This window comes from Pongo abelii, chromosome 5, assembly GCF_028885655.2.
Source record: "Pongo abelii isolate AG06213 chromosome 5, NHGRI_mPonAbe1-v2.0_pri, whole genome shotgun sequence".
Classification (NCBI taxonomy): Eukaryota; Metazoa; Chordata; class Mammalia; order Primates; family Hominidae; genus Pongo; species Pongo abelii.
In genome coordinates, this window is record NC_071990.2 from 10,871,547 (window position 1) to 10,898,864 (window position 27,318).

At 38.2% G+C, this 27,318-nt stretch overlaps 1 protein-coding gene across 1 annotated transcript in view; it reads left to right on the forward strand.

Annotated features, from left to right (window-relative positions):
• The window catches only part of SYCP2L (synaptonemal complex protein 2 like), an 81,568-nt gene that overhangs the window by 48,654 nt on the left and 5,596 nt on the right, over window positions 1–27,318 (forward strand). The window contains exons 22-29 of the mRNA XM_024248059.3: window positions 606–676; window positions 824–893; window positions 13,225–13,326; window positions 14,249–14,355; window positions 16,907–16,998; window positions 19,372–19,471; window positions 19,567–19,625; window positions 21,826–21,887. Coding sequence (XP_024103827.3) covers window positions 606–676; window positions 824–893; window positions 13,225–13,326; window positions 14,249–14,355; window positions 16,907–16,998; window positions 19,372–19,471; window positions 19,567–19,625; window positions 21,826–21,850 — 626 coding nt within the window. The 3' untranslated portion in view covers window positions 21,851–21,887. The remainder of the gene's footprint in view (window positions 1–605; window positions 677–823; window positions 894–13,224; window positions 13,327–14,248; window positions 14,356–16,906; window positions 16,999–19,371; window positions 19,472–19,566; window positions 19,626–21,825; window positions 21,888–27,318) is intronic.

Consider the following 27,318-nt stretch of genomic DNA (forward strand, 5'->3'; position numbering starts at 1 on the left):
ATTTATTGTGGCACTATTCACAATAGCAAAGACTTGGAACCAACCCAAATGTCCAACAATGATAGACTGGATTAAGAAAATGTGGCACATATACACCATGGAATACTATGCAGCCATAAAAATGATAAGTTCACGTCCTTTGTAGGGACATGGATGAAGCTGGAAACCATCATTCTCAGCAAACTATCACAAGGACAAAAAACCAAACACCACATGTTCTCACTCATAGGTGGGAATTGAACAATGAGAACACATGGACACAGGAAGGGGAACATCACACACTGGGGCCTGTTGTGGGGTGGGGGGAGTGGGGAGGGATAGCATTAGGAGATATACCTAATGTTAAATGACGAGTTAATGGGTGCAGCACACTGACATGGCACATGTATACATACGTAACCTGCACTTTGTGCACATATACCCTAAAACTTAAAAGTATAATAAAAAAGAATTCATGTCCCGAAAGACACAGTCAGTAGATTTTTGTTTCACTTAGAACTGTGTCCCTTTTTTTGATGATGAGATTTAATATCTAGAATGATAGTGAATTCTTATTGCTTTGTTACTTGGTGTGTATTCACTTGAAACTTCTCTCTAATGCTCAGAGCTTCAAGATTCTCACTCACTGAGTGAGCTCTCTTCCTTGAAGCACTCAGAAGATGAAGAAAAACCTAAGGTACCATTTAATTGTTGGTTATTCATCTGATTTTCCAGAATTAATATCATATTTGTATAACACATTGGCTATTCCTTTTGATGAGTACACCACTTGTTTCTTGCTTTGCCATAAAGGACGTAATTTGTGGTCTGTTTTGTTTTTAAGATTGTGAACCAAGAATCACTAACAGAAAGTACTAGCTTGAAACATAAGCTGAGAAACTTGGAAGACAGAGGTGAGAGAATAGTACTTTTTTTTTTTTTTTTTTTTTGCAGAATAAAATGAAATTAATCTGATTTTGGCAGACTGGGCTGTTACTCAGATTGCAGATCAAGTCACTTTGCACAGTGACTATTGCCAGGCCGTGGAGGGAGCAGTGTGAGCTGCTTACTAGTTCTAAATGTTCATGAAGGTTAGGAGGAAAAATGGGGGCTCCATTCAGGAACCAGGACCTCTTGTGCCAAGGAAGGTATAGCCTGGGACCTGAATCCCACCAGCCAGTCACCTCTCCAGCCTCAGAGGAGGGCACAGTGGCGATACTTTCCTAAGGATCTCATCCAGAGCTTATTTCATTCTCAAGCGTGTAGGTCACTTGTGGTTTATAAGAAATGTTCTGACACATTGTGTTGTCAAATTATTAAAACTTTTGAGTTCATTTACTCATGTTAACAGTGGGATGAAGATTTCCAGTCTGGTTCACAGTGTTGTATCTAATATAATGTAATGAGTTAATATAATACTTTTCTACTGTTTATGATGTTTCTTGACTGCATTTTTTTCTCTACTTTTAAAATTACATATTGAAAGGATTCAACTAGTTATAAATATGTGTAGGATATTTAGAATATTAATGCAACAAATATCTGCAAACCATCATCCAGTTTTAGGAATATAACATTGCTGTTGCTTTCAAAATCCTGGTATGCTTTACCTGAAACCCATCCCACCCCCTCCCCTTAATTTTATGTCTGAGTCTCTGCTTTTTTGTTCATTTGTGTGTTGTGAGAAATACCATACATTCAGAAGAGACAGATGTGTACAGTTTAAAGAATGACTATAAAGTGAACATCTGTGTAACCACAGCTCAAACTGGGAACTAGAAAATTGCCATTGGCTTAGAATCCTTCCATACCAGATTATTACTTATTAATTTCTTTCATCTCTCATAGGGGTAATGACTTATGACTTTTGTAAAAATCCTTCAGTTACTTCTCTTTATAATTTTGCTTTCTCTGTATGTATCCCTAAATAATGTACAGTTTAGTTTTATCTGATTTTAAATGTAAACAAATGACATTATACTGTATACATTATATGTGGCTTCTTTTGCTCAATCATTTGTGAGATCCATTCATGCTAATGTGTGTAAGTGAGGTATATTTCTTTACTACTTAGCATTCAGTTGCATGAAAATACCATATTTAAAAATCCATTCCAGTGCTGTGGGATATTTGGATTTTTGCAGTTTGGGTTGTTAGAAATAATGCCACTTTGAAGAATCATGAACATCTCTCCTGATACACATGTTAAAAATCTTGTCTAGGCACATTTTTAGGAGTATAATTGCTGGGTTATAGAATATGTATACCTTTAACAATTTTACATATGCCAAACTTTCTCAAAGTGACTGTATCTTTTACTTTCCCACCAGCCGTATATGAGAGTCCTGTTGCTTTACATCCTCACCAACACTTGGTATTTTAAATTTCTGATGTATGTGTGTGTAGACACTGAAGTTTTAATTCAAATGTCCCTGATTGAAATTTAGCATAATTTTATGTGTTTATTAGCCATTTGAATTTCCTCTTGTGTAGTGTCTAACACGTCTTGCCTAGTTGTCTATAGAATTATCTTCTTATATTGATTCCTAGGAATTCTTCGTAATACATTCTGGACACTCGTCCTTGATTATGTGGCTTGTAAATATCTTCTTCCACTGTGTGGTCTGTACTTCTCTCTCTGTATAATGTGTTTAAGATTGCTTTTTTAGATAAATCAAAGCTTTTAATTTTAATAAATTCTATTTCATCTTTTCTCTGCGATTAGTCATATGAAATTCTTACCTGCCAAAAAGATATTATATATTATTTCCTATATTACTACATTTAAGTGCTATTCATTTCTCTCTAAGTACTGCTTTAGGTGAATCCCACACATTATAATATATAATATCTGTCATCATTTGCTTTAAAATATTATTTTTTATTTTTTTGTTTTTTTATTTTGAGACGGAGACTCACTCTGTCACCCAGGCTGGAGTGCAGTGGTGTGATCTTGGCTCACTGCAACCTCCATCTTGCAGGTTCAAGTGATTCTTCTGCCTCAGCCTCCCAAGTAGCTGGGATTACAGGCGTGTGCCACCATGTCCGGCTAATTTTGCATTTTTAGTAGAGACGGGGTTTCGCCATGTTGGCCAGGCTGGTCTTGAACTCCTGACCTCAGGTGATCTGCTTGCCTCGGCCTCCCAAAGTGCTGGGATTACAGGCATGAGCCACCGTGCCCGGCCTAAAATATTATTTTTTATTTCGATTTCTTCATTGATCCAAATGTTGGTTAGAAGTATATTTGTTAATTCTCAGTGGTATAGGAGCTTTTAGCTATCTTTTTGTTATTGTTTTCTACTTTGATTGCATTGTGACTAGAGAACATAGTCTGTATGATTATACCTTTTGAAATTTTGAGATGTACGTTATGGCTTAGTATATGCCAATTTTTAAAAATATTTGTGGTTAAAAGAGTATATTTCACAATCATTGGGTGCAGTGTCTCTATATATGTATATTCATTAGGTTACTTTTCTTAACTATGTTCTTCAAATACTACATTCTTACTGTTTTTTAATCAGTCTACTTATTCTATCAAGTGCTGAGAGAAGTGTATTAAAACCTTTCGTTATGATGGTGGATTTGCCAGTTTTTTCTTCTGGTTCTGTTCAATTTTTGCTTCCTATAAATCTTTTTTCTAAAGAATAAGTCTTTAGGCCGGGCTTGGTGGCTCACACCTGTAATCCCAGCACTTTGGGAGGCCAAGGTGGGTGGATCACCTGAGGTCAGGAGTTCAAGACCAGCCTGACCAACATGGTGAAACACTGTCTCTACTAAAAATACAAAAATTAACCAGGTGTGATGGCGCATGCCTGTAATCCCAGCTACTTGGGAGGCTGAGGCAAGAGAATCACTTGAACCCAGGAGGCAGAGGTTGCAGTGAGCCAAGATCGTGCCATGGCACTCCAGCCTGGGTGACAGAGTGAGACTCCATCTCAAAAAAAAAAATAAAATAAAATAAGTCTTTAGATAAAAGTAAAATGGTTACCTTATTGTATATTTGCCTTATGGCATATTAAAACTCTTATCATTATGAAGTGATGACCCCTATATCTAGTCCTGTTTTTGTCTTGAAGTCTGTTTATTTTGTTTAGAATTTGCATGGTATAATTTCTAAAAGTCTTTTCATGACTGACATATGTGTATGTGTTTCATAATGTTATATATATAACTTGAAAACAGCCTGTAGTTGGACTTCCTTGCCCCTCATTTCATAGTATGTCTTTTAACTGGAGTATTTAGTCCATTTACATTTCATGTACTTTCCCCCATATTTGGATTATATCTACCAATTTGTTTTGTACTTTCTGTGTCCCCCAACCATTCTGTTTTCTTTCTCTCATTCTTTTCATTTTGCATAAGTATTTTTATTGTATTTTTTACCTCTACTCATTTGTAGTTATATACTCTATTTCTTTTTTCATTTACTGATTAACTTAGAAATCATAATGTGTTATTTCTAAGCCTAAATTTAATCTAATGTTACTTTTCCATAACGTGTTAATTTCTAAGCCTAAGTTTAATTTAGTGTTAATCTAGTGTTACTTTTACATAATGTGTAAATTTCTAAGCCTAAATTTAATTTAGTGTTACTTTTCCTCCAGATTATATAGACCTAAGATCTTTGAATTCCATTGGCCTACCCCAACCACATAATGTGTTGGTGTTCTTTAATTTTATTTTAAAACTTGAGGTTGAATTTTTGCTTTATGAAAATGCCCATTCAACCTTTATTTTTGAATTAACTTTTACTGGGTGAAGAATACCACCATAGTGGCAGATTTTTTCTATCATACATCAAAGAAATTATTCAATTGCTTTTTGTTTTCTATTCTTCCTGATGAAAATTTAGCTGTCAATCTACCAGTCATTCTTCGAAGGTAATATGTCCTTTTTTTTCCTCCTTCTGAATGTATGTAAGATTTTTTCCATTTATCCTTGGTAATGTTCCACTTATTAAAATTTGTCTAAGTAAGTCTAAATACGTCTAAGATAAACCTTTTTGTTTATCTTCCTTGGCATTTGTAGGGAATCTGGAATATGTGACATGTCTTTCATCAGTTCTGGAAAATTCTCAGCCATTATCTCCTCAAATATTGCTTTTGGCTCATTCTTCTTTCTCCTGCTTGAACTCCAACTAGATTCCACATCCTTACCCACTCCTACATATTTTCTATTCCTTCACTTTATTTGCATGCTAGATAATTTCATCTGTTTTTCACAACTACCTGTTCACCAGTATCTAATACTGGACCTATCGTTGAATGTTTATTTTATTGTTTATTTCTAGAAGTTGTTTGCTTCTTTCTAGAGCTGCTAGGTCCTTTTGTGTAGTTCCTATTCCCCGAAGATATTTTTGAGCTTGTTTTTCTTTGCTTAAATAGAGTAGCTTATCTTCTTTCCTCTTTTTCAAAGTTGACTTTAGTTGTTCAAGGGACTTTTTATTTTTTCATATAAATTTAGACCAAGTTGATCAAGTTACTTAAGTTCACTGGAATTTTGATAGAAATTGCGTTAAATATATAAGTTAACTTGAAGAGAAGTGACATCTTTAAAATATTAAACCATCGCATACAGGAGTATGAAATGTCTCTCTATTGATCTGTGTCATTGTCTGTGTCCTTATTGAGTTTTAAAGTTTTCTTTATGAAGGGCTTATGTATTTTTGGGTAATTCCTAGGCATTTATGATTTTGTTACTATTGTTTTAAAATTTGTTATTGCTAAAGTAGAGTAATACTGTTAATTTTTATAAAATAACCCTGTTATCTGGCAACCTTGCTGAACTCTTATTAGGTCAAATAATTTATCTGTTGATGCTCTTAGTTGTCCTAAGTAGATGATTCTATTACTTGCAAAAAATGATAGATTCTTTCTCCCCTTCTGATACTTACATCTCTTATTTTTCGTTCTTCATAGCATTGGCCAGTATCTTTAGTATGTCTTAAACATAGCAGTGAAAATCTGCATCCTTGTCTTTTTTCTAATCTTATAGCAAATGCATCTAAAGTTTCTCTGTTAAGTAAAATGTTTGCAGTAGATTTTTGGTATTGAATTTTTACCAGGTTAAAGCAGTTCCTTTCTACTCATAATTTGCTCTGAGTTTTTAAAAAATCATATGTAGGTATTGAACTTATGAAATACATTTTTCTGCATCAACTAAGATAAATGAATTTTCTCCTTTGGTTTCTTTTTTTCCCTCCAGCTTTATTGAGGAATAATTGGCAAATGAAAATTGTAAGATTTAAGGTATCTAATATGATATTTTGTTATGCATATGCATTGTGAAATGATTACCATAATCAAGCTAATTTACATATCCCCTCACATAGTTATCTTTGTGTGTGTGTAAGCGTGTGTTAATAATAAAGATCTACTCTCTCAGCCAATTTCAAGTACATATACATTATTATTAGCTATAGTCACCATTCTATATCTCAGGTCTCTAGAACTTTTTCATTTAATAACTGAAAGTTTATGCCCTTTGACCAACGTCTCCCCATTTTCCCAACCCCTTGATTCCTAGTAACCACCCTTCTATGCTAAGTGAAAGAAGCCAAACACAGACCAATGCTGCATAGTTTTACTTATATGTGGAATTTTTAAAAGTACAACTCATAGAAACAGAGAATAGAAGGGTATGGTGGTCCTTTTGCTTACTAATATGACAAATTATATCAATAGGTATTATGTTGTTCAGCCATACTTGTGTTCCTGGGATAAACCTCATTTGATCGTGGTACATTTAAAAAAAATACATTGTTGGGCTTATTTAGTGAATACCTTATTAATGAGCTTTACATCTACGCTCATGAGTGGAACAAACCTGTACTTTTCTCCTACTGCTATTATCTGGCATTGGAATCAGTGTCACACTAGCCTGTAGATGGAAGCTGGGCAGCTCTCTCTCTTGCTGGAAAAGTTTATATGTGATAAAAACTATTTTTTAAAAGTTTGTAAAACCACCTGGGAATTTGGGGAATTTGGGGGAAAACGTTATTATTTCAATTTCCTTAATAGCCACTGATATACTCAAGTTCTCTATTTCTTCTTGGGTCAGTTTTGGAATTATGTTTTTTTCTAGGAATGCCTCTCAGCATCATATTTTTTAGTGTGCTTCTTAATGTTTAATTTTAATCATTGTAGTTGTTTCCTTTTTATTGTTTCCTTGCTTATTTGTATCTTTTACTCTTGATAAGTTTTACTAGAGGTCCACCTAACTCATCTTTTAAAGAATTGGTATTTTGGTTTGTTACTCTTCTCTGTTTTTATTTCTATTGTTTTCTGTTGTTATCTGCTCTCTTCTATTTTTACTTCTTATATCTTTACATTTATTCTGATGCTCTTTTTCCAGATTTTGAGTTAAATACTCATTTGTTTTTAACCTTTCTGTTTTCTCGATAAATGCATTTAAGTTTTCTTAGAAATGCTTTGGCTATATCACATTTTGATATTAGTGCTTTTGTTACCATCAATGCTTAGTAGTTCTTCCTTTTTATGTATTTTTAAAAATCCAGTTATTTAGTAAAATTTAATGTAGTTTCCAAGCATATGGGATACTTTTGTTACTTATTGCTAACTTTTTGCAACATAGTCAGAGAAACACATTCTGTACAATATCTTTCCTTTAGATTTACTGGGGCTTACATTAAGGCCTAACTGGACTTGCCTTATGGCTGAAAACAGTATCCAAATTTCATGAGTGTTCTGTATGTACTTATCTATATCCCTTTGTTCTATTTTATATGTTTTGAGGCAGTGCTACTAGGTGCATCAGGAAGTGACTCTTCATCTCTAGTAATTCTTCTTACTTAGTTAATATCAATAAAGCAACACTAGTTTTCTTTTGGCTAATATTTACCTGATACTTTTTTTTTTTTTGCCATTCTTTTACTTTCAATCTTTTTTTTCATCCTTGTGAATTGCTGAGTATCACATAAAGAGCTTATACCGGGATTTAAAAAAATCTGATCTGACAATCTCTTAATAGAAGCAATTAATCCATTGTGCTTCCATTGATATATTTGGATTGAGTTTTCTTGTCTTTGTCCCACATTCTCATTCTTTTATTCTTTCTGTCCTTGCCTTCATTTAGATTTATCATTTTTAATCATTTTCCCCCTTTTCATAGTTAGGAAGTTTTCGTCCCCTATTTCTAAAGTTAACCCTAGAAATTTTAACACACACACTTTTAAAAGCTTCAAGTAAATATTTTCACCATATCCCAAACAGCAGAAGGACCTTTGAGCACTAATTTCAATCACATTTCTGAACATTTAGTTTCCAAACATATGGGTTATTTTAAAGCTGTCCTTTCATTACCTTTTGCTAACTTTTTGCAACATGGTCAGAGAAACAGTGTATGTACAATGTTGTTTGTTTAGAATTTATTGGGGCTTATATTAAGGCCCAGCTGGACTTGCCTTATGGTTGAAAACTGTATTCAAATTTCATGAGCGTTCTGTGCTGTACTTATTCTTCTGACCCTTTGGCTGCTTCTCTAGTTTTGTTAATTCGTAAAATGTTTTCTGTTGATATTACTTTACTCAGTGTTTTATTAGATTTACACTCAGATTTAATCATTTTGCTCACAATTCCTCTTTGCATCTTTCCTCCTGGTATCACTGTCCTTTTGTTCTTTTTGCCTGAATTACTTTAAAAAATATTTTTAGCATTTTCATTAGAGGATTTATGTTTCTTTTAGAAAATACAGTCTAAGGTCCAATTGGTCTTTTCTTTTTGTAGTATGATCAGCAGGAGCCCTTCCCTTAACTAGAGCCTCTCCTCCAGCACTCCGACAGAAGCTAGGAGAGAAGAAGAGACTTGTGTCAGAGGGACCCTCAGATAGACTGGAGTACAGTGGTACAATTTCGGGTCACCGCAGCCTTCAATCTCCCAGGCTTAAACAATCCTCCCACCTCAGCCTCCCAAGTAGGTAGGACTACAGGTGCATGCCACCACGCCCAGCGAATTTTTGTAATTTTCGTAGAGACAGGGATTTGACATGTTGGCTAGGCTGGTCTTGAACTCTTGGACTCAAGCAATCTGTCACCTCAGCCTCCCAAAGTGCTGGGATTATAGGCATGAGCCACATGCCCAGCCAGAGGATAATTTTTTTAAAAGATTTCGAATTTTGCCTTCATCTGCTTTCTTGGAGAGGTCTCCAGAATCAGGAAGGAGTCAGGAGGATAGCTCCTTCCTCGCTCAGTGCCTGGCATATAGACACACTCCATAAGTGTTTGTCAAGGGAATGGAGTAAGAAACTTAGAAAACCCAACATTTAAGGCTGGGCGTGGTGGCTTATGCCTGTAATCCCAGAACTTTGGGAGGCCAAGGCAGGAAGATTGCTTGAGCCCAGGAGTTCAAGACCAGCCTGGGCAACACAGTGAGAGCCTGTCTGTACAAAAATTACAAAAACGTTAGCTAGGCATGGTGGCGTGTCCCTGTGTTCCCAGCTACTCTGGAGGCTGACATGGGGGCGGTTGAGCTTGGCAGGATGAGGCTGCAGTGAGCTGTGATCGTGCCACTGCATTCCAGCCTGGGTGACAAAGCAAGACCCTGTCTCAAAAGAAACAAATAAAAAGAATATCCAACATTTAATGATGAAACTCTGCTTGATTCGATATTTAAGCATTTATATGTAGTCACAAATAAATATTTATTATCAAATGAGTTATCCATTCTTAATTGCATTAATCTATACAAAAGATATTTAGTAGTCCCCATCAAACTAAGTCATTCAACAGTAAAGATAGTCTTTAAATTGTCATACTCTTAGCACTTAATAAACATCGGTAAACAAAGTACTTGCCTTGGGAAAGTGCTGTAAAAACCACAGAGGATCTTTTGGTAGATTCTGTTCTTGCTCAGTAGACTGTTGGCCTTTATCATTGTTTACCACAGGGTGTCACTTCAGAGCAAGGTTTCAAAAAATGCCTTAACTTAGGGGAACTTGGCTGTTAACCATAGGATTGGTTCTGGTCTGGCATTAAACATTGTTTTTAACAGAAGTTTTGTAAGTTGAAAAATACAACACAGATGCCAAACATACGTTCACTGAAACTTGTGCCCAGTTGGCTACCCAAGATAAGTTCAGAAGCTCCTCAGATTGTACCTGTCTTCACTTTTCTTGGAAATGAAGAAAGCCGGGTTCTTGTGAGAGCAGGAGCACACCCCCTCTGCAGCCACCAACACATACACATGGATTTCACATTCTTTTAAGATGACTTGACTATGTTTGTGTTTATTTTTGAGGTGTTCTGTGTATGTAGTTTTAACTCTGTTATGAAAATGTTGAAACATGCTAGTGAAAAGTGGCATACAGTTACTGTGGAAACAAAACTGAGCCAAGGACATCACTTAGTACCTGCAGCCTCTCCTGATGAAGTGCTGGTTCTTGTGCAGGAGCCTGTGCTCTCTGGAGAGCCATGCCTTTGGTACAGGTAAAGAACTTCACCAGCACTGCCACTTTGAAGAAGGTTTCTAAAAGTCTAGCGATTTCCATGTCCCTGAAGCCATCTATCTGGATGATCCCTTGTTAGTAGGTTCACAAATTCTGCATAATTCATTCAAACGGTGACCAGGTTATTTACACGATGTTCCTGGATTTCTCTCTTTGGTGGATATAACTAGTGTCTGTGCTGACAGATGCCTTGCTTTGCCCCAGGTATGCATGGGGGTGGAACATTGAAATTCAAGGACAAGCTTTGGGCTATTGCTACAAATTTGCCACCAAGAAAAAAAAAAAAGTTCCAGAAGGGGCAGAACAGGTAGTAAGGAAAAGAAACGTGGTGATTGTTGATCAGTGCCTAATTGAGGCTAGGTGGAATCCTTTTTAAGTGGTTTCTTTTGGCCCTGACTGGGGTATAGACACCACGGAAGATGCAAGCATGAATGTTGTTTGCCTTGAGGCTGAAAGAAAAGGTTAGAGTTGTAACTGGGTTCTTTTTTTTTTTTATTTCTAAAAATCTTTGCCCTTGAAATGATGGGATCCCCCCAGAAAATATCCATCCAAACCTTTCAAACAAATGGACACACCTAAGTCTAAGTGCAATGGGAAGAAAAGAGGTACTGGCTCGTATAAGATGCCTCTCACAGATAAGAGTATTTCTTAATGTGTTTCTTTTATTTTTTTATTACAGAGAGGCCAGATACTGGCTGTTTCTTTTCTAAGTTTTGCAGAATGGGAATGTGATCTCTAATGAATTTTTCAGTTTATGAAAGTACTATTATAGAATACTAATTAGGGTATCCCATGAGGTCTGTCCTTAATAGTTATTACTAGTTACTATTATTACTAGTTTAATCCTTTTTGCTTTTAGATCATCCTTTTTCTCTCTCAATTGGTATTTCTTACCTCTCGTTTATAATTTTCTTTTTTTCCAAATTCATATATTTATAGATTCCTCCAAAAGGTAGTTTTATCAGATCTTAAAGTGTTAAAGGTATTAATTGCTATTTGTCTATTAATACAGGCAGTTTCTTTTCCTTACTGCCTGTTCTGCCCCTTCTGGAACTTTTTTTTTTTCTTAGTGGCAAATTTGTAGCAATAGCCCAAAGCATGGCCACTATAGCAAATATGTAGTGGCTATTTAGGTCTCTAAAGCTTGTGATGTTTCTCTACCTCTACCCTCACCACTAGGAGATTTGGAGTAACAGAATTGAAATAAACTCTTATCTGTTGTATTGAGATCTCCATTGGGCATATCAGGTGTTTTATTTGTAGGAGCTTGGGTATTCTGCAGCATTCATCTATACATTTATTGAACAAATGTTTATTGAGTGTCTACTATGTGCCAGACACTTCTGTAGGTGTCAGGGATATGGTAGTGAAGAAAACAAAATGCCTGCCCTCATTGGGCTTTACCCTCTAGTGTCGGAGACAGATGATGGACAAGTAAAACATGTAGTATGTTGTATGTGATAAAGGCTGAGAAGAAAATTAAGCTGGGAAGAGAGTGTGAAGAGTTGGGAGGCTACATTGAAATTTAAGGTTAGATGGATGGAGAAATCCTTGGTGCAGATCTATGGGGAAGTGCTCTGGTCAGAGGAGTCTCAAGTGCAAAGGCCTTGAGGTAAGACTGTGCCTGGGATGTCCAAGGAACTACAAGGAGACCAGGATATCAGGAGCAGAGTGGAGGAAGGGTCACTTCCTCTTTACCTCTCACTATCTGCCAGCCGCATCGCCCTGCCTCTCGCACATAGTAACGTCCACATATTCATGGAATGAATTAGTGAAATTGAATTCCAGAACTTTCAGAGAGAAAAACCAACAGCAACTAGACAGGCATGTGACAAAAGAGAAGTCAGATGATGTCACAACTAAAGGTATGGTGAGGGGGAGAGAGTGGTTTAGGTGGGGAGGGATAGACTCGAGTGGGGTTTGAAATAAAGATGTCAAATACTTGGAGACATAAGTTGGCCGCTTGAGAGAGCTCAGGCAAGAGAGAGATTTGGAAGTGACAATTGAAGGTGAAGGATTTAGGATTTCCTCCAGGGAGATGGCCTTGGGCAGGAACTCAGAGAGGGAGGGATTAATTCCATAGGCAGAACCTTGAGGATGGAGGAGAAGCGGGCAGCAAAGAAAAGGAGGAGTTGAGCATAAAGCCAGGGCTCTGTGAACCATGGTGGTGCCATTGATAAGACTGGAAGGACCCAGATGAGGACCAGACATGTCTGGGATAAAAGTGAACATCAGAATAGAAAATATTTAGTGTTATGCTGAATTGAAACGGGAATCTGTGTTGGAGTCTCTCAAAATCACTTGAGCTGTGAGGAGGCAAGATGGCCTCGTTTATGACGTAGCCTTCAGCATAGCGCCGATGTGCCAGTGTCACCAGAAGATGGCGCGCTCCGGGGTGTGAGCTGAAGCACTTCCAAAGGCCCATCTGCCTGGAAACCTTGCTGTCTTGCTGTTTAGCTCAGAGCTCTGGAAGCGTTGCTTTTGATGTCTACCATTACTGCTTAACTTAGGAACGCTCTGCTTAGTGAGGGATCTGTGCTAAGCAGAGTGTTCCTAAACGTAACTGAGGTCATCAAAGGGATGCCTGTTCCCATGTTCAGGTATCAGTAGACATCGTGCTTTGATACTTGGTTTGTGCCTAGTCAGTGCACCGAATGATAACTCATTAGCAACAGGCAGGGGACAAGTTTCAGATGGTACTCGTCACAGTTAGACATTTACTGCCAAAAAATGAACAAGATAATTTCGGGTCAAAAGGAAATGTGCTCTGTTTGCCTTTAGACATACCAGAAGGTAGTTTTGCTAAGTCAAAACAATCAAGATTGGAAGAAGAGGTTGCTCCAGGATCCCCTTTCTCAATAACAGAAGAAAGAGAGTTGCCAGGTAACATCATGCACCCAGCCAATGGTTCAAGTAGGAGTGGGATAAATGGGTCAGCACAGGATGTAATAACATGAATTACAAGGGAGGTATAGTTTTAAGATCATAGTAGCTACAAAATTCTAAAAACTAAGCTTTTTGTGCTTTTGGAGACAAGTAAATTGTTGCACAAATTTTAGATAAAAGCAAGTGCCGTTATCCCCTAGCATTTTTATTTCTTCCTCTTAACTCTTCCTTCTGGCAATTTTCAGGGCCCAAGGGTTCCTAAAGTTATAGGTCTCTGATATAGTTGATAGTTATTAACCAAATTTTTGTGTGAGAAATATCTATATCGATTAAGAAGAATGATCTGGAATGTCTGCATGTTTGAGGCTGGCCTTCTGGACAAATGGTACCACACATTTTGAAACAAAGGGCTCCAACGCAACAGATTTGAAAGCATTGATTCCAGACAGCCTGGATTTGAATCCAGGAGCTGCTGGTATGAGTATGCAAGACTTATGCGAGCTCTGTTAAATGGGAATCCTGACAGTACCTACTTCACACAATTTTTGTGAGACTTAATTGATGCTTGAAAATCCCTCAGAACAGCACCAGACCCCTTGGAAGCCCTCTGAAGACTGGCACCCAGAAGCAGTTACACCAGAGAAATACCCTAGCTATATGTCCTCCTTAGAACCTCTTACAACACCTTGGCCTGCTTCTTAGACAAAATGTCAGTTGTCCCGATTTAAAGTGCTGGGAAGGTTTGGAAGAAATGAGCACTTGCCAGAGAGTGAGGTCATGTCCAGGCAGTCAGCGGGGCTTCCATGGTTCGCATCTGTGCTTCCAAATAACTCATCCTCTGGGCAACTGATGAATTGAGCAAGTCTACTTTGAACACTTTGTTAGTTTTATTCAATGTTTTTTTTTTGTTGTTTTCCAGAAGGAATTTCCACTTCATCCCTAGAAGTTGTGCCAGAGAACTTGAAAGGTTCTGCCATTCTCCCAACCTTTGAAAACTTCACTAAAAAACTGAGAAGAAAATATGAGGTAGTAGTCCACAAAACTTAAAAAACTAGAGCGTTATGAATCTGGAGGACATTATGCTAAGTGAAATAAGCCAGACAGTACCGCATGGTCTCACTTATATTGAAATCTAAAAAAAGTTGAACTCAGAAACTGGGAGTAGAAGGGTGGTTACCAGGGGTCGGGGTAGAGGAAATGGGAGATGTTGGATGGAACATACAAACTTTCAGTTACAAGTTAGTAAGTTCTAGAGACCTAACATTCAGCATGGTGACTATAGTTAGTAATAATGTACTGTGTACTTGAAATTTGCTAAGAGAGTATATCTTAAGTATTCCTACCACCCCCCAAAGAAGGTAACTATGTGAAGTAATGAATATGTTAATTTGCTTGATCGTGGTAATCATTAAAAAAAATTTTTTTTAAGTAGAGATGAGGTCTCACTATGTTGCCTAGGCTGGTCTCAAACACCTGGGCTCAAGTGATCCACCTGCCTCGGCCTCCCAAAGTGCTGAGATTACAGGTGTAAGCCACCAAGCTTGGCCTGTGGTAATCATTTCACAGTTTATATGTATATCAATCATGTGTATACCTTGAATCCATAGCACTTTTGTTTTTAGTTTTTTAGAGCTAGGATCTTGCTCTGTTGCCAAGGCTGGAGTGCAGCAGTGAAATCATAGTTCACTCTAACCTTGAACTCTTGGGCTCAGGTGATCCTCCCACCTAAGCCTCCTGTGTAGCTGGGACTACAGGTGCATGCCACCACACCTGGCTAATTTTTTAAAATTTTTTGTAGAGATAGGATCTTTCTGTGTTGCACATTATGGTCTTACACTTCTGGCCTAAGGTGATCATCCTGCTTCAGCCTCCCAAACTGCCGAGATTACAGGTGTGAGCCACCATACCTGGCCTGATTTTTATTTGTCAATTATACTTCAACAAAGCTGAAAAAGAAGAAAGAAGGAGAAGGTAGTTCATTATGAATTTAAAGTAACAAGTTCATATTACTTATCAATGCTGTTATTAACCTTCATATGTGAAAGTGCTTCTAAGTGTTTGGGGAGGGGTGTTTGTCTTAGCTGTGGTCACTGATTTCAGTCTTTGTGAATTGTGGTTTGTATTTATAAGACAGCTATTCCATGTCCATTTGCCCCAGTGGGACCAAGTGGACCTATGTGTAAATCAGACTGATAGTTTGGTTTCATTGGTAGCATTTTCAGACAACTGAACTACCAGAAAGCAATGATTTGGTCACAGTGATAGACGAGGAGGAGGAGAAGGAGGGAACCAAGTGGGCTAGAGGGGAGTCTGGGGCCGGGCACGGTGATTCATGCCTGTGGATCCCAGCACTTTGGGAGGCCAAGGGGGGAGAATCGCTTGAGGCCAGGAGTTCAAGATCAGCCCGTGCAACATAGTGAGACCCTGTCTCTACAAAAAATGTTTTTAAAAATTAGCCAGGTATGGTGACATACATGTGTAGTCCCAGCTACTCAGGAAGCTGAGGTAAGAGAATCCCTTGAGTACAGCAGTTCAAAGTTACAATGAGCTATGATCATGCCGCTGTGTTCCAGTCTAGGCAACAGAGCAAGACCCTGTCTATTTTTTTAAAAAAGAGCAATCTGAGTCAAAGACGGAGGTGGACTGTGGGTTGGTGGTCGGCTGAGTGGTGGCAGACCTTTGAGACACTGTGCATACAGCCCATCCCAAAATCTTGTCTACAAGATGAATATTGGAACCATTTCAGTCTTTTCCTTTTTTGTCCTGTTACTTATAATCCCAAATGACTTATTTATTAGTACATTTGAGAAGAGTATATTACTCTAACCAATATTCATTTAATTAACTTAGATCTCCAGAGTCTTATTTTCTGTGATACCAATGTAAGCCAATTAGTAATAGAAATTTATTCATAGTATCCATTGTGTGTATTGGTAGTATATTAGGCCATTCTTGAATTGCTATAAATAAATACCTGAGACTGGATAATTTATTTTTTTTTTAAAAAAGAGGTTTAATTAGCTCAAGGTTCTGCGGGCCATACAGGAAGCATGGCACTGGCATCTGCTTGGCTTCTGGGGAGGCCTCAGGGAGTTTTACTCATGGTGGAAGGCCAAGGGGGAGCAGGCGTGTCACATAGGGAGAGCAGGAGCAAGGGGCGGGGAGGTGCCACACATTTTCAAACAACCAGGTGTCATGACTCGCTGTTGTGAGGATGGCACCAAGCCATGAGGAATCCGCCCCCGTGACCCGAAAGCCTGCCACCAGGCCTCACTCCCCAATCCAGGATTGGGGATTACATTTCAACATGAGATTTGGGTGGGGGCAAATATGCAAACTGTATCAGGTAGCATGAGTGTAAATGTTTCTATTTCAGCTTGTTCTGTATTGGTCCTGAACCTGGGGTAATACCTGACAGGTGTATAGGATGATGCCTGATCACACTTGTTTAGCACTCACATTTGCTATGAATGTTATTACATGCTGGCAGCATCTTTTTAACACAAAGCATGCATTCAACTTATACAATTATATTAAACTCAAATGTGATCATTTTGTTATTGTTGTTATGATTTAGCTTAGGTACAGAAAGCGTCCACTGAATTCAGAAAATGCAAAGAAAGCACCGGATTGCCTAATAAAACTTTTAAACCAGATACAACTGTTCAGGTAAGTTTTAGGTTTCAAAACAAGGTCATGGATGTATGATCACTCAGCAACAACGTTTATCTCGTGACCGCTGTGCTAGGGCCCAGAGGAGTTGGGGCCTGAGCAGATGTGAGGATTGATACATCATTTAACCCTTCTGGGTTTCTGGTTCTTCATTCATACGAAAAGGGTTTGAACTAAATGTCCATCTTAAGCCTCCTCATGGTCTACCATGATACTAAAATGCTGTTCTTAAAAAAATTATTATCCAGTTATGAAGACAAGACAAGCATGGAAATATATGTTAAAAATACTGGCTAAATGAAATATGCTATATCCATACAATGGTCTGTTATTCAGCCTTAAAAAAGAATTAAATTCTGACACATGCTATACCATGGATGAACCCTGAAATCATTATGCTGAAGGAAAGAAGCCAGATAACAAGGGACAAATGTTATATGACTCCACTTATATGAGGTGTACCCAGAATAGTCAAATTCGTAGAGGCAGAGAGTGCAACAGAGGTTGCCAAAGGTTGGGGAAAGGAGGAGCTGTTGTTTAATGGTACAGAGTTTCTGTTTGGGATGATGGAAGAGTTCTGGAAATGGATAGTGATGGTGGTTACAAAACACTGTGAATGTACTTAATGCCATTGAATTTTATACTTAAAAATGGTTAAAAGGGTAAATATTATGTGTATTTTACCACAGTAAGAAAACACCAGCCAGGCGCGGTGGCTCACGCCTGTAATCCCAGTACTTTGGGAGGCCGAGGTGGGTGGATCACCTGAGGTCAGGAGTTCGAGACCAGCCTGACCAACATGGAGAAACCCCATCTCTACTAAAAATACAAAATTAGCCAGGCGTGGTGGCGCATGCCTGTAATCCCACCTATTTGGGAGGCTGAGGCGGGAGAATCACTTGAACCCGGGAGGCGGAGGTTGTGGTGAGCTGAGATCATGCCATTGCACTCCAGCCTGGGCAACAAGAGCAAAACTCTGTCTCAAAAAAAAAAAAAAAAACACCATACACACACAATACACACATTTGCACATGCACGCGCACACACACACACCCTTATGACCATGTAACAGGAAATACAAAGGTGCCAGGATTTTAGAGGGATGAGGAAGGGTAGTGGAGGGATGAGTTTCTGTAGTGATTTGAGTTAATTCAGAGTGATTACAATGGAAGTGCTTCCTGAGAGAGGTTTTAGAAACAAAGATTTGAATGGCACAGGGAAGGTTAGAGTAGAAATTGTTCCTTGTTGGAGAGAATGGCCTGTAAATGAAGAAAGGGAAGAAAGGAATGGCAAGTTGATTTGCTTAACTGAGACAGAAATTTTCTTAGGATGGAACACATTATTTGAATAGAAATTTTTACTATTTTTCAAAGTCTGGTGTGCAATGTCCTTTGAATGTCAAAGCAAGCCCACGAAGGACTTTGGATCTGTGGAATTCCCATGCTCTTTCAGGGGCACACAGTTATCTGTGTCACTCAGCAAATGCACACTGAGCAATGTCGGATACCAGGCCCTATGCTTGGTATGAGAGTGAGGTGAGGATGAGTTTTAGGTGCTTTTCATTGAAACATTTGACCTAATAGAGAAGACAAACTATAAGCAAGCAAATAAAATTAACAAATAAGCAAATATGACCATTAGACAAAGAATAGTGACTCTTAGAAATGTTAGAACTAAAATGTAGGTATGGGAAAAAAGTGTATTAGCTCATTCCTGACCATAGCTTTCAGGGCCAGCTTAGTGCAAGAGAAAGGGGAGCAAGTGGAAGGTAGGAATGGGGAGCCTCAGTCTCATCTTCCCAGGAGTCATCTGTCCTGTTGTTCTCTACTAAAAAAAAATCAGCTTCCTCTGTGTTGCTGTTGAAAGATGACCTGAGGCCAGGCATGGTGGCTCACGCCTGTAATCCCAGCATTTTGGGAGGCTGAGGCAGGTGGATCACCTGAGGTCAGGAGCTCGAGATCAGCCTGGTCAACATGGTGAAACCCTGTCTCTACTAAAAATACAAAAAAATGAGCTGGGCGTGGTGGCACACGCCTGTAGTCCCAGCTAGTCTGGAGGCTGAGGCAGGAGAATCACTTGTTGCAATGAGCTGAGATCGTGCCATTGCACTGCAGCCTGGGCAACAAGAGCAAAACTCCATCTCAAAAAAAGAAAAAAAAAGATGACCTGAGAGTTTGCATAGTGAGGTTTCCAGGTTGAGGATGAGCAGGCAGGGAGGGGAGGGAAGAAAAGTGAGACACCACATGTTCCCATGACAAGAAATGTCTGGAGATGAGTCTGAAGTATCTTTGTAATCAGATGACTTATTAAGAAAGTCTGCTGTCACATCCAAGCCGTCCCAATGATAGTTACTGCTTTTTTGTTTATTAGACTCAATAAACTAGAGCGCTTTCAAAATTTGGTTCTTCAAGAGTTGAGCAGTCTTAAGAAGGATATTCAGGCCCTGGAACACCTTGAGAAGGAGGTTCTGGTAAGTTCTTTTTGTCTGGAACATTTTCTGGCTTCGGATCTTTCCCAGGGAAAAATAACGCTAACCACTTAAACAAAACTTTTGTTCAATCTTAGGAATTCTGGGGGAAACAGTCTGCTGATCTGCAATCCTTCCGTGATCTGCAAGTGCTGAGGTACTTTGAAAGGTGTTCTTTCTAGAATAATCTTGGTTGAAGTATGAGGTAATGCTTTAGCTAGAGAATGGGCAGTTGGTGACAGTAAAACTCCCATAACTAATGAAATAGCTGCATCTTTTGAACCGGCCACTTCTGTGGCACCTCCCTGAGGATAGAGTGCGGCTAATGATACCATTCGAGAAGCGTAAATCTTGAAAAGCCTGATGTCCAAGTTTCTGTGTTTTTTTAAAATCCTGGTTTATTTTTAAGCAGCATTTTTAAAAATTAAAATGATTAGATTTTGAGAAAAATGTTTAGGTTTCTAAGTAAACAGTTTTCAGTTTTATACAAATGTTCAGTTATATACAAAATTGTGCTTTTGATAGACTATATTCTATTTTACTCATTTACACATTTTTTAAAACAACAAATGGGTTGATCCTGCTACGGCTCCCTGCACTGTAATTCATCAATGCGTCCTCTGGGGCTGCTCTTTCTATTCATTTGGGATATTGTCCCATCTTCCGGAGCCCAAAGAAGGGGAGAGTTGAGTCTGGACTCCTCTACTTCTGCCCTGCGGGAAAATTCTAGTGTTCCTTTCCCACTCGAATAATCAAAAGAAATCCCCGTATAAATTTATAACAGTTAAAGCTTTATCTTCCAATTGAGAATCAGCTGCTTTCACAGAAATTTAAGGCACATGGTTTTAGGAAGGATATTCTGGTCATGCATATATTTCAAAGCAAAAAAAAAAAAATGTTTTAAAATTCGAGTTATCCATCCTGTGTTTTACTCCAGTTAACACAGTTAATGATGATGACTTTATGAACCACTCCCACAACCCCTCACACACCGTCTCCCTCCGTGTATAGTTAAAGGTGATGACACCTTTTAAACCATCTTCACTTAATACCCATGGTTGGTAGTGAGTGGTTCTCCAAGGTCTTGGAATCAAGACCTCTTTACATGTTTAACATTTATTGAGGATCCCCAAAGAGCTTTTGCTTATGTGGGTTCTATCTGTGAATATTTTTCATATTAAAAATTGAGACAGATTTTTAAAAATACATTTATTTTAAAATAACAATAAACCTTTTTGTGTTAATATAAATAACAGATTTTTATGAAAAATAACTAGACTTTTCAGAACAAGAAGCATGTGGGAAGAATAACATTGCTTCATGTTTTTGCAAATCTCTTTAATGTCTGGCTTAACAGAAGCCGGCTGGATTCTCGTATCTATTTCTGAGTTTAATCTGTTGTGAGTCATGTAGCCTTTGGGAAATTCCCCTAGACGTTTTTGAGGGAGTAAGAATTTTAAAAGCACATAATGTCTTAATGTTATTATTATTACCAAAATAATTTTGACTTCACAGAACCTTTGGTTTCTTAGGGGTTCCCCAGACACACTTTGAGAACAGCTGATAAAAAGCCACACTGTGTTAAGCACTAGAGAAGACTATATCCCCTAGTCTTCTGAAACCTGGGGGATTCGTTTATTTTGACTAAATCTGCAATGTTAGGCAACTTTCTCTTCAAACATTGTAAGATATTAATTACTATTTTCATTCATCTCCCTTTGATAACAGGTCCCTATGTGAATTTAAATACCTTAAAAACAACCATCTGCTAAATATTACCGCTCTTGGGGTTTTGGTTTGTTCTTTTCTCTTCCAAACACCTAAGAAAACTTTCCTCTTGCTTGCCAGTGAGGGATGATGGTGATTCTCTTAGCTCATGCTGAGTGCTTATGGGTGCCTGGCCCTGGGCTGAGTGCTTGATGTGCAAGGGCCTTAGAAGAGGTTAGTAAGCCTCATTCAAGGTCAAACAGGTATCCCCTGTCTGTCCTTATCTTATGTTTTCATGTCAGTGATGGCCTATGTGTTTTGTTAAAGAAATGAAAAGAATATCCCTCAGACTGGATTATTTCGGCCCCTAGCTTAGAACTACAAGGAGTTAGGGTTTCAGTGCTTTGATGGTGCCCATGAAATACCTCTGCATATGTTGTGGGCCAGTGGTACTGACAGAGAGAACACATAAAATGGAATCAAATGAACATGTTAACCTCTTATGTTAATATCCTGGGTTGTTGGTGTCTATAATTAAGTAACATAATGGTCTGTGAAATAACTCTGATATGCAGATGTATCTAGATATATGTTCTTGTTTTTAAATTGCCTAATGTGAATATAATAAGAGATGGACCAATTTCTTCCAGGTTCAATTCAACTCAGACTTCATAAGAAAGCCAAAACCTGGTTTTATGATTGCAGTCCTCAGGTAGGTGCAAAGATTTGCATTCTTCAGTGGATGTGAATTGGGGTCAGGGCAGGGGGCAAGCTCTAAAAGATACTGTAACGCTTTGTTCATATGACATTTCTGCAGTGGAGCTTCTCCTTTTTTTTTCTTTTTGAGATAGAATCTCACTCTGTCGCCCAGGCTGGAGTGCAGTGGCATGATCTCGGCTCACTGCAAGCTCCGCCTCCCTCGTTCACGCCATTCTCCTGCCTCAGCCTCCTGAGTAGCTGGGACTACAGGCACCCACCACCACACCCAGCTAATTTTTTGTATTTTTAGTAGAGATGGGGTTTCACCATGTTAGTGAGGATGTTCTCGATCTCCTGACCTTGTGATCCGCCTGTCCCAGCCTCCCAAAGTGCTGGGATTACAGGCGTGAGCCACTGTGCCTGGCAGAGCTTCTCCTTTATAGCAATTTCTCCCATTTTAGAAATTATCCTTTTGGGTCTGGGTCATTCCTTCAGTAAGTGTTTATAACTGAATGCTTACCCTGCATCAATCACTATGATGGACATAGAGATACAGGTTGAGTATCCCTCATCCAAAATGCATGAGACCAGAAGTGTTTCAGATTTCAGATGTTTTTGGATTCTGGAATATTTGCAGAATATGCACTGGTTGAGCATCCTTAATCCAAAAATCTGAAATTCACAATGCTCCAGTGAACATTTCTTTGACATTGACATTTTAAAAATTTTGGATTATGGAGCATTTTGGATATCAGATTTTCAGATTAGGTATGTTCAACCTGTTCAGTGGTTAATATACAAACGTGTTTAATGGAGGCAACCCATTAAAAGATACATTTTTTGAAGGAAGATAGAAAAATGGCAAGTAAACAAAACAATGACAACAAGTGCTTTGAGGGATATTAACAAGGTGCTTTGGCAGAGAGAAGTGGTGTGAAGTGTCAGCTTAAGACACTTCAAGGTCTCTCTGAGGAAATGACATTTAAGATGAGGTTTCAAGAATAAGTAGAAACTAGACTTGTGGTTTAAAGTAACAGGGTCAGGTGGGGTCATCTTTGAGAAACAGTGAGTAAGGGAGGCAGTTATTTGAAGTGAATTGGGAGGATGGTAGACTCTCAACGAGGTAAGGCTTCATTGTCCATGTTGAGGAGTTGGAATTTTATACTAAGGGTTAGAGAAAATATACGTGGTTTTTGGTGAAGGCATTGATTATCCTAATCTAGGAATAGGTTAGGATAATATAATCTAATTTATATTTTAAGAAAATTACTCTAGATGCTATGTTAAGAATTGATGGGAGGAATGAAGACTGGAAGAGGAGAGTCCAACCAGAAGGCTTTTTGTGTCCAAGATGGTGGTTCTAAGCAGGAGGATAGCAGTGGAGGTGGTGAGAAATAGAGAGATTTCAGATATATTTTGGAGCTAGAGTTAATAAATGGAAGCAGTAGGTAAAGGAAGAAGAATGAAGTCAGTCTTCTAGGTTTTTGTCTTTTGCAATGAGATGGATGGTGTTGCCAGTTAGATAAGGAAGACTCAGGGTGGGAAGAATATGTGGGTCAAACAGGAACTACAGTTTATTTAACATTTTAACTTGCAGTTGTCTGTGCACATCCAAGTCTTGATGAGAACCTGGAGTAACTGGGCAATTTTCCAGGAAAATACAGTTTAACAAAATGGACTTCTAAATAGATGGGAAACCTTAGCAGACAAATCTTCATAGAAGAGAGAGACAAAGTTGTCAGAGAAGTACCCTACAAATATGTGTATGATCCAGATTACATTACAGAGGAATTCTACTAGTTTTTTAAAAGAAGGATGTTAGTGCTGCTCAAACCATTCTAGCACATATAAGATTAAAAATTTCCTAATTTTAACATAAATCTTGCATTACAATGTCAAAATGCAACAAAAATTGCAAAGAGAGGTACAGACCAATCTCACTTAAAATAACCACTCTAGGCTGGGTGTGGTGGCTCATGCCTATAATCCCAGCAATTTGGGAGGCCAAGGCGGGTGAATCACCTAAGATCAGGAGTTTGACACCAGCCTGGCCAACGTGGTAAAACCTCATCACTACTAAAAATACAAAAATTAGCCGGGTATGGTGACGGGCATCTGTTATCCCAGCTACTTGGGAGGCTGAGGCAGGAGAATTTCTTGAACCCAGAAGGCAGAGGTTGCAGTGGGCTGAAGTCATGCCACTGCACTCCAGCCTGGGCAACAGAGCAATACTCCGTCTCAATAATAATAATAACAACAACAACCACACCAAAATTCTCAATAAAGTGTTGTCAAACAGAATTTAGCAGCATATTGTCATGACCAAGTGAGATTTATTCCAGGAATACAAAGATGGTTCAATATTAGGGATTCTACTAATACATTAATTACCAATAGATCTAGGGAGAAAAATCAGTATAATTATCTTTATTTCCAAAAGCATTTGAAAATTCTACGTCTGTTTTTGAATTTGCATAAAACCTAATAAAATAGTAGTGACTAGTTTCTCTGTAGTATCATAAATCTCAGTCCAAAAGCCAGTATTCTGCTTAATCATGAAATTCTAAATGCATTATCACTAAAATCAGGACCAATGGATGGGAGATGGAATAACATAAAGGTGTCCATTCTGCCTAAATTAGTAAAGGAATTTTTATTCCCCAAAGCCCCAGCAGGGTTATTTTTTGAAACTTGACCAGCTGATTCTAATGTATAAGGACAAGGAGAGGGGAAAAAGTAGATAGAACATGATTGAAAAACAAATTAGAAAAAAGAGTACTGGTACAAGTCCAAAGCAATTAGAAGGGAGTTAATAATGAGTTTCAAATCTGAAATAAACAAAATGGAAACCATAGGCGGAGGAGGAGTAAAACCAAACCTGGTTCTTTAGAAACACTAGATGCAATAAACGAACTTCCACTTCAGACTGATCAAGAAAATAAAATGATAGAGAAGGCACAATTGAAATTTTGAATGAAATGTAGAAATAACCAATTCATAGAGGCCTTAAAAAGCATAAGAATATGTTAGAAACAGCAATATGTCAATAAATGTGAAAACTTAGATGAAATGAACAATTTTCTAGATGAATATGATTGAAATGTAGAAATAACCAATGTAGAAATAACCAATTCATAGAGGCCTTAAAAAGCATAAGAATATATTAGAAACAGCAATATGTCAATAAATTTGAAAACTTAGATGAAATGAACAATTTCCTAGATGAATGTGTATTACCTAGAATCATAATTAAAGAAATTAAATTGGTAGTATAAAAAGCCCCTCCTTAATTTATAAAAAATACATCAGGTCCTGATATTTTTAATATAAGTTTTATCAAATTTATAAGGAATAAGTAATCCATAAACAAATGATTCCAAGGAAGAAGGGAAAAAAAGAAAGCTTCCTGGTTTATTTTAGGAAGTTTCTATAACTTTGATACTGAAACAGGACAAGGACAATCATGAGAAGAAAATTATAGATCAGTCTCAAATGAACATAAATACAAAAATGCTAACAATTTAGCAAACATACTCCACCAGTATTAGTTATGTGTATGGGTAGAGGTTGTGTGTGTGTGTGTGTGTGTGTGTGTGTATGTGTGTGTGTATGTGTGTATTGAGGAGAAAAAAAAACCATTAGAAGTAGATGGATATCATACATGCAAGGATGGTTTAACATTTAAGAATCTATTAATTTATTTTTACCTGATCATTAGAATAACCACATACTTATTCTAGTAAATTCAGGAAGTACATTTGATAAAAATGCAGCACCCATTCATGAGTAAAATCCAACCAATAAACAATAAGACTCTTAGAAAACTGGGATAGAATGTCTGCAGCAACACTGAACTTAATGGCAAAACATTTAAAATCATTAACAATAATTTCTTTTCTTTCTTCCTACTTAGCGTAGTGCTGATTCTAGTAACTTCTGGTTGGCCTTAAGTGCCCTTTTGAGGTTTGTAATGAGCTTTCTTGCATGATTTTTCTCCAGCAAAATTCTGCTCAGATCCAGGTGTAGAGAAAGTAGAGAGAAGGCTTCATCTAGGGGAGTGGTTTTGCCAGAATCCAGAGGCAATCTCAGTCCAAGAAATTGGGGGTGTTTGCTCAGGAGTTGTTAGAGTGACGCACTTTAAGCCTGACTGAGAAAGAGAAATTGAAGCCAGTTCCTTTGATGGACCGCTATAAAGTAATGGTTCAATGGATGGGCATTTCCAGTGGATAAAATTGTCCAGGTAAGCAAGGAGAACAAGTGATGGCAAAAGGCCAGGAAGATGTGGTCAGAATGTGGGATGTTGAGAATCAAGACATCTGTGATGCTAACAGGTAGTGATGCACATAGCTGTGGTGGCACTGAAGAAACTGCTAGAGGAGGGAAGGAGTTGAAGAACCAAGAAGCCAGAGCTTGAAAACGGATGCTGACAGTGTTGTAATTACTGCTAAGCTGATAGGAACCAGGGCCCAGGGGACAAAGGGGCCAGGAGGTTGATAATAGAATGCAGATGGATGCCATAAATGCCAGCAGGGAAGTTTCTGTGAGAGTCGGAGTCATGCCTGCATGTGGCAGTGGGGAGCAAGGAGAATGCTACCCCACTGCCTGGCCGGGAAGTCATGGGATATCAGAGGAAAAAAAGCTTTTAGTTGAGTCAGGGTGTCAGGGGAGGTGGTACCTTCAGAAACCAGCCATGTTTTAGTTAAAGAGGAAAGGAAATATTTTCTTCCAGAAGAGGCTAAGGATATTTGTTTGCTGCTGACAGATTGAATTGTAGGGGCAGGAGAGGAAGACCTCAGGGAGTGGGGAAGGCAGGGAAGAGCAGTAGATAGACTGGGGTCTAGGAGGAGATGTACACACAGCATCAGGTGAGGGTGTGGGGGATGATGACTGTCTTTCAGCAGCTACTAAAGCAAGGGGATTTGAGACCAATGGAACTGACTCTGAGCTTTTCGAAGGAGGGAGCTTATAGTTATCGCTGAGAGCCCTGTGTTTTGCTGAATGGTCCATCAGCTGATGGTGTTACCACTTTGTGAGTTTTCTGGCAGAGTCATAGAGGATCACAGAGTAAATAAGTATGGAATGTGTGAGACAGCCACCAACTATTCTGTTCTTGGATGCAGTCTCTTTAAGGACAGCAACCCTCCCACCCAGTTGGATTCTTTGAATATTATTTTGTTCATTCTCACAGCATTTAATAATAGGGCTTTTTATACAGATATCCACTTGGGGATTTTCTTCAATTTAGAGGTCTAAAGTAGATTTTGTAAGCAGACCATATCCAAGTATATTTTTATAAGGATGTAATTCTATTTACCTTGAAGAGTATAGTAATTATTTTTGCAAAACATGTATTTAGTTTAATTTTAACTTGAGAGTAAATGGAGTAGGTGATTTTTTAAAAAACTGCTTTCATGTCCAAGACTGTGCTTTGTTATTTTTGACCT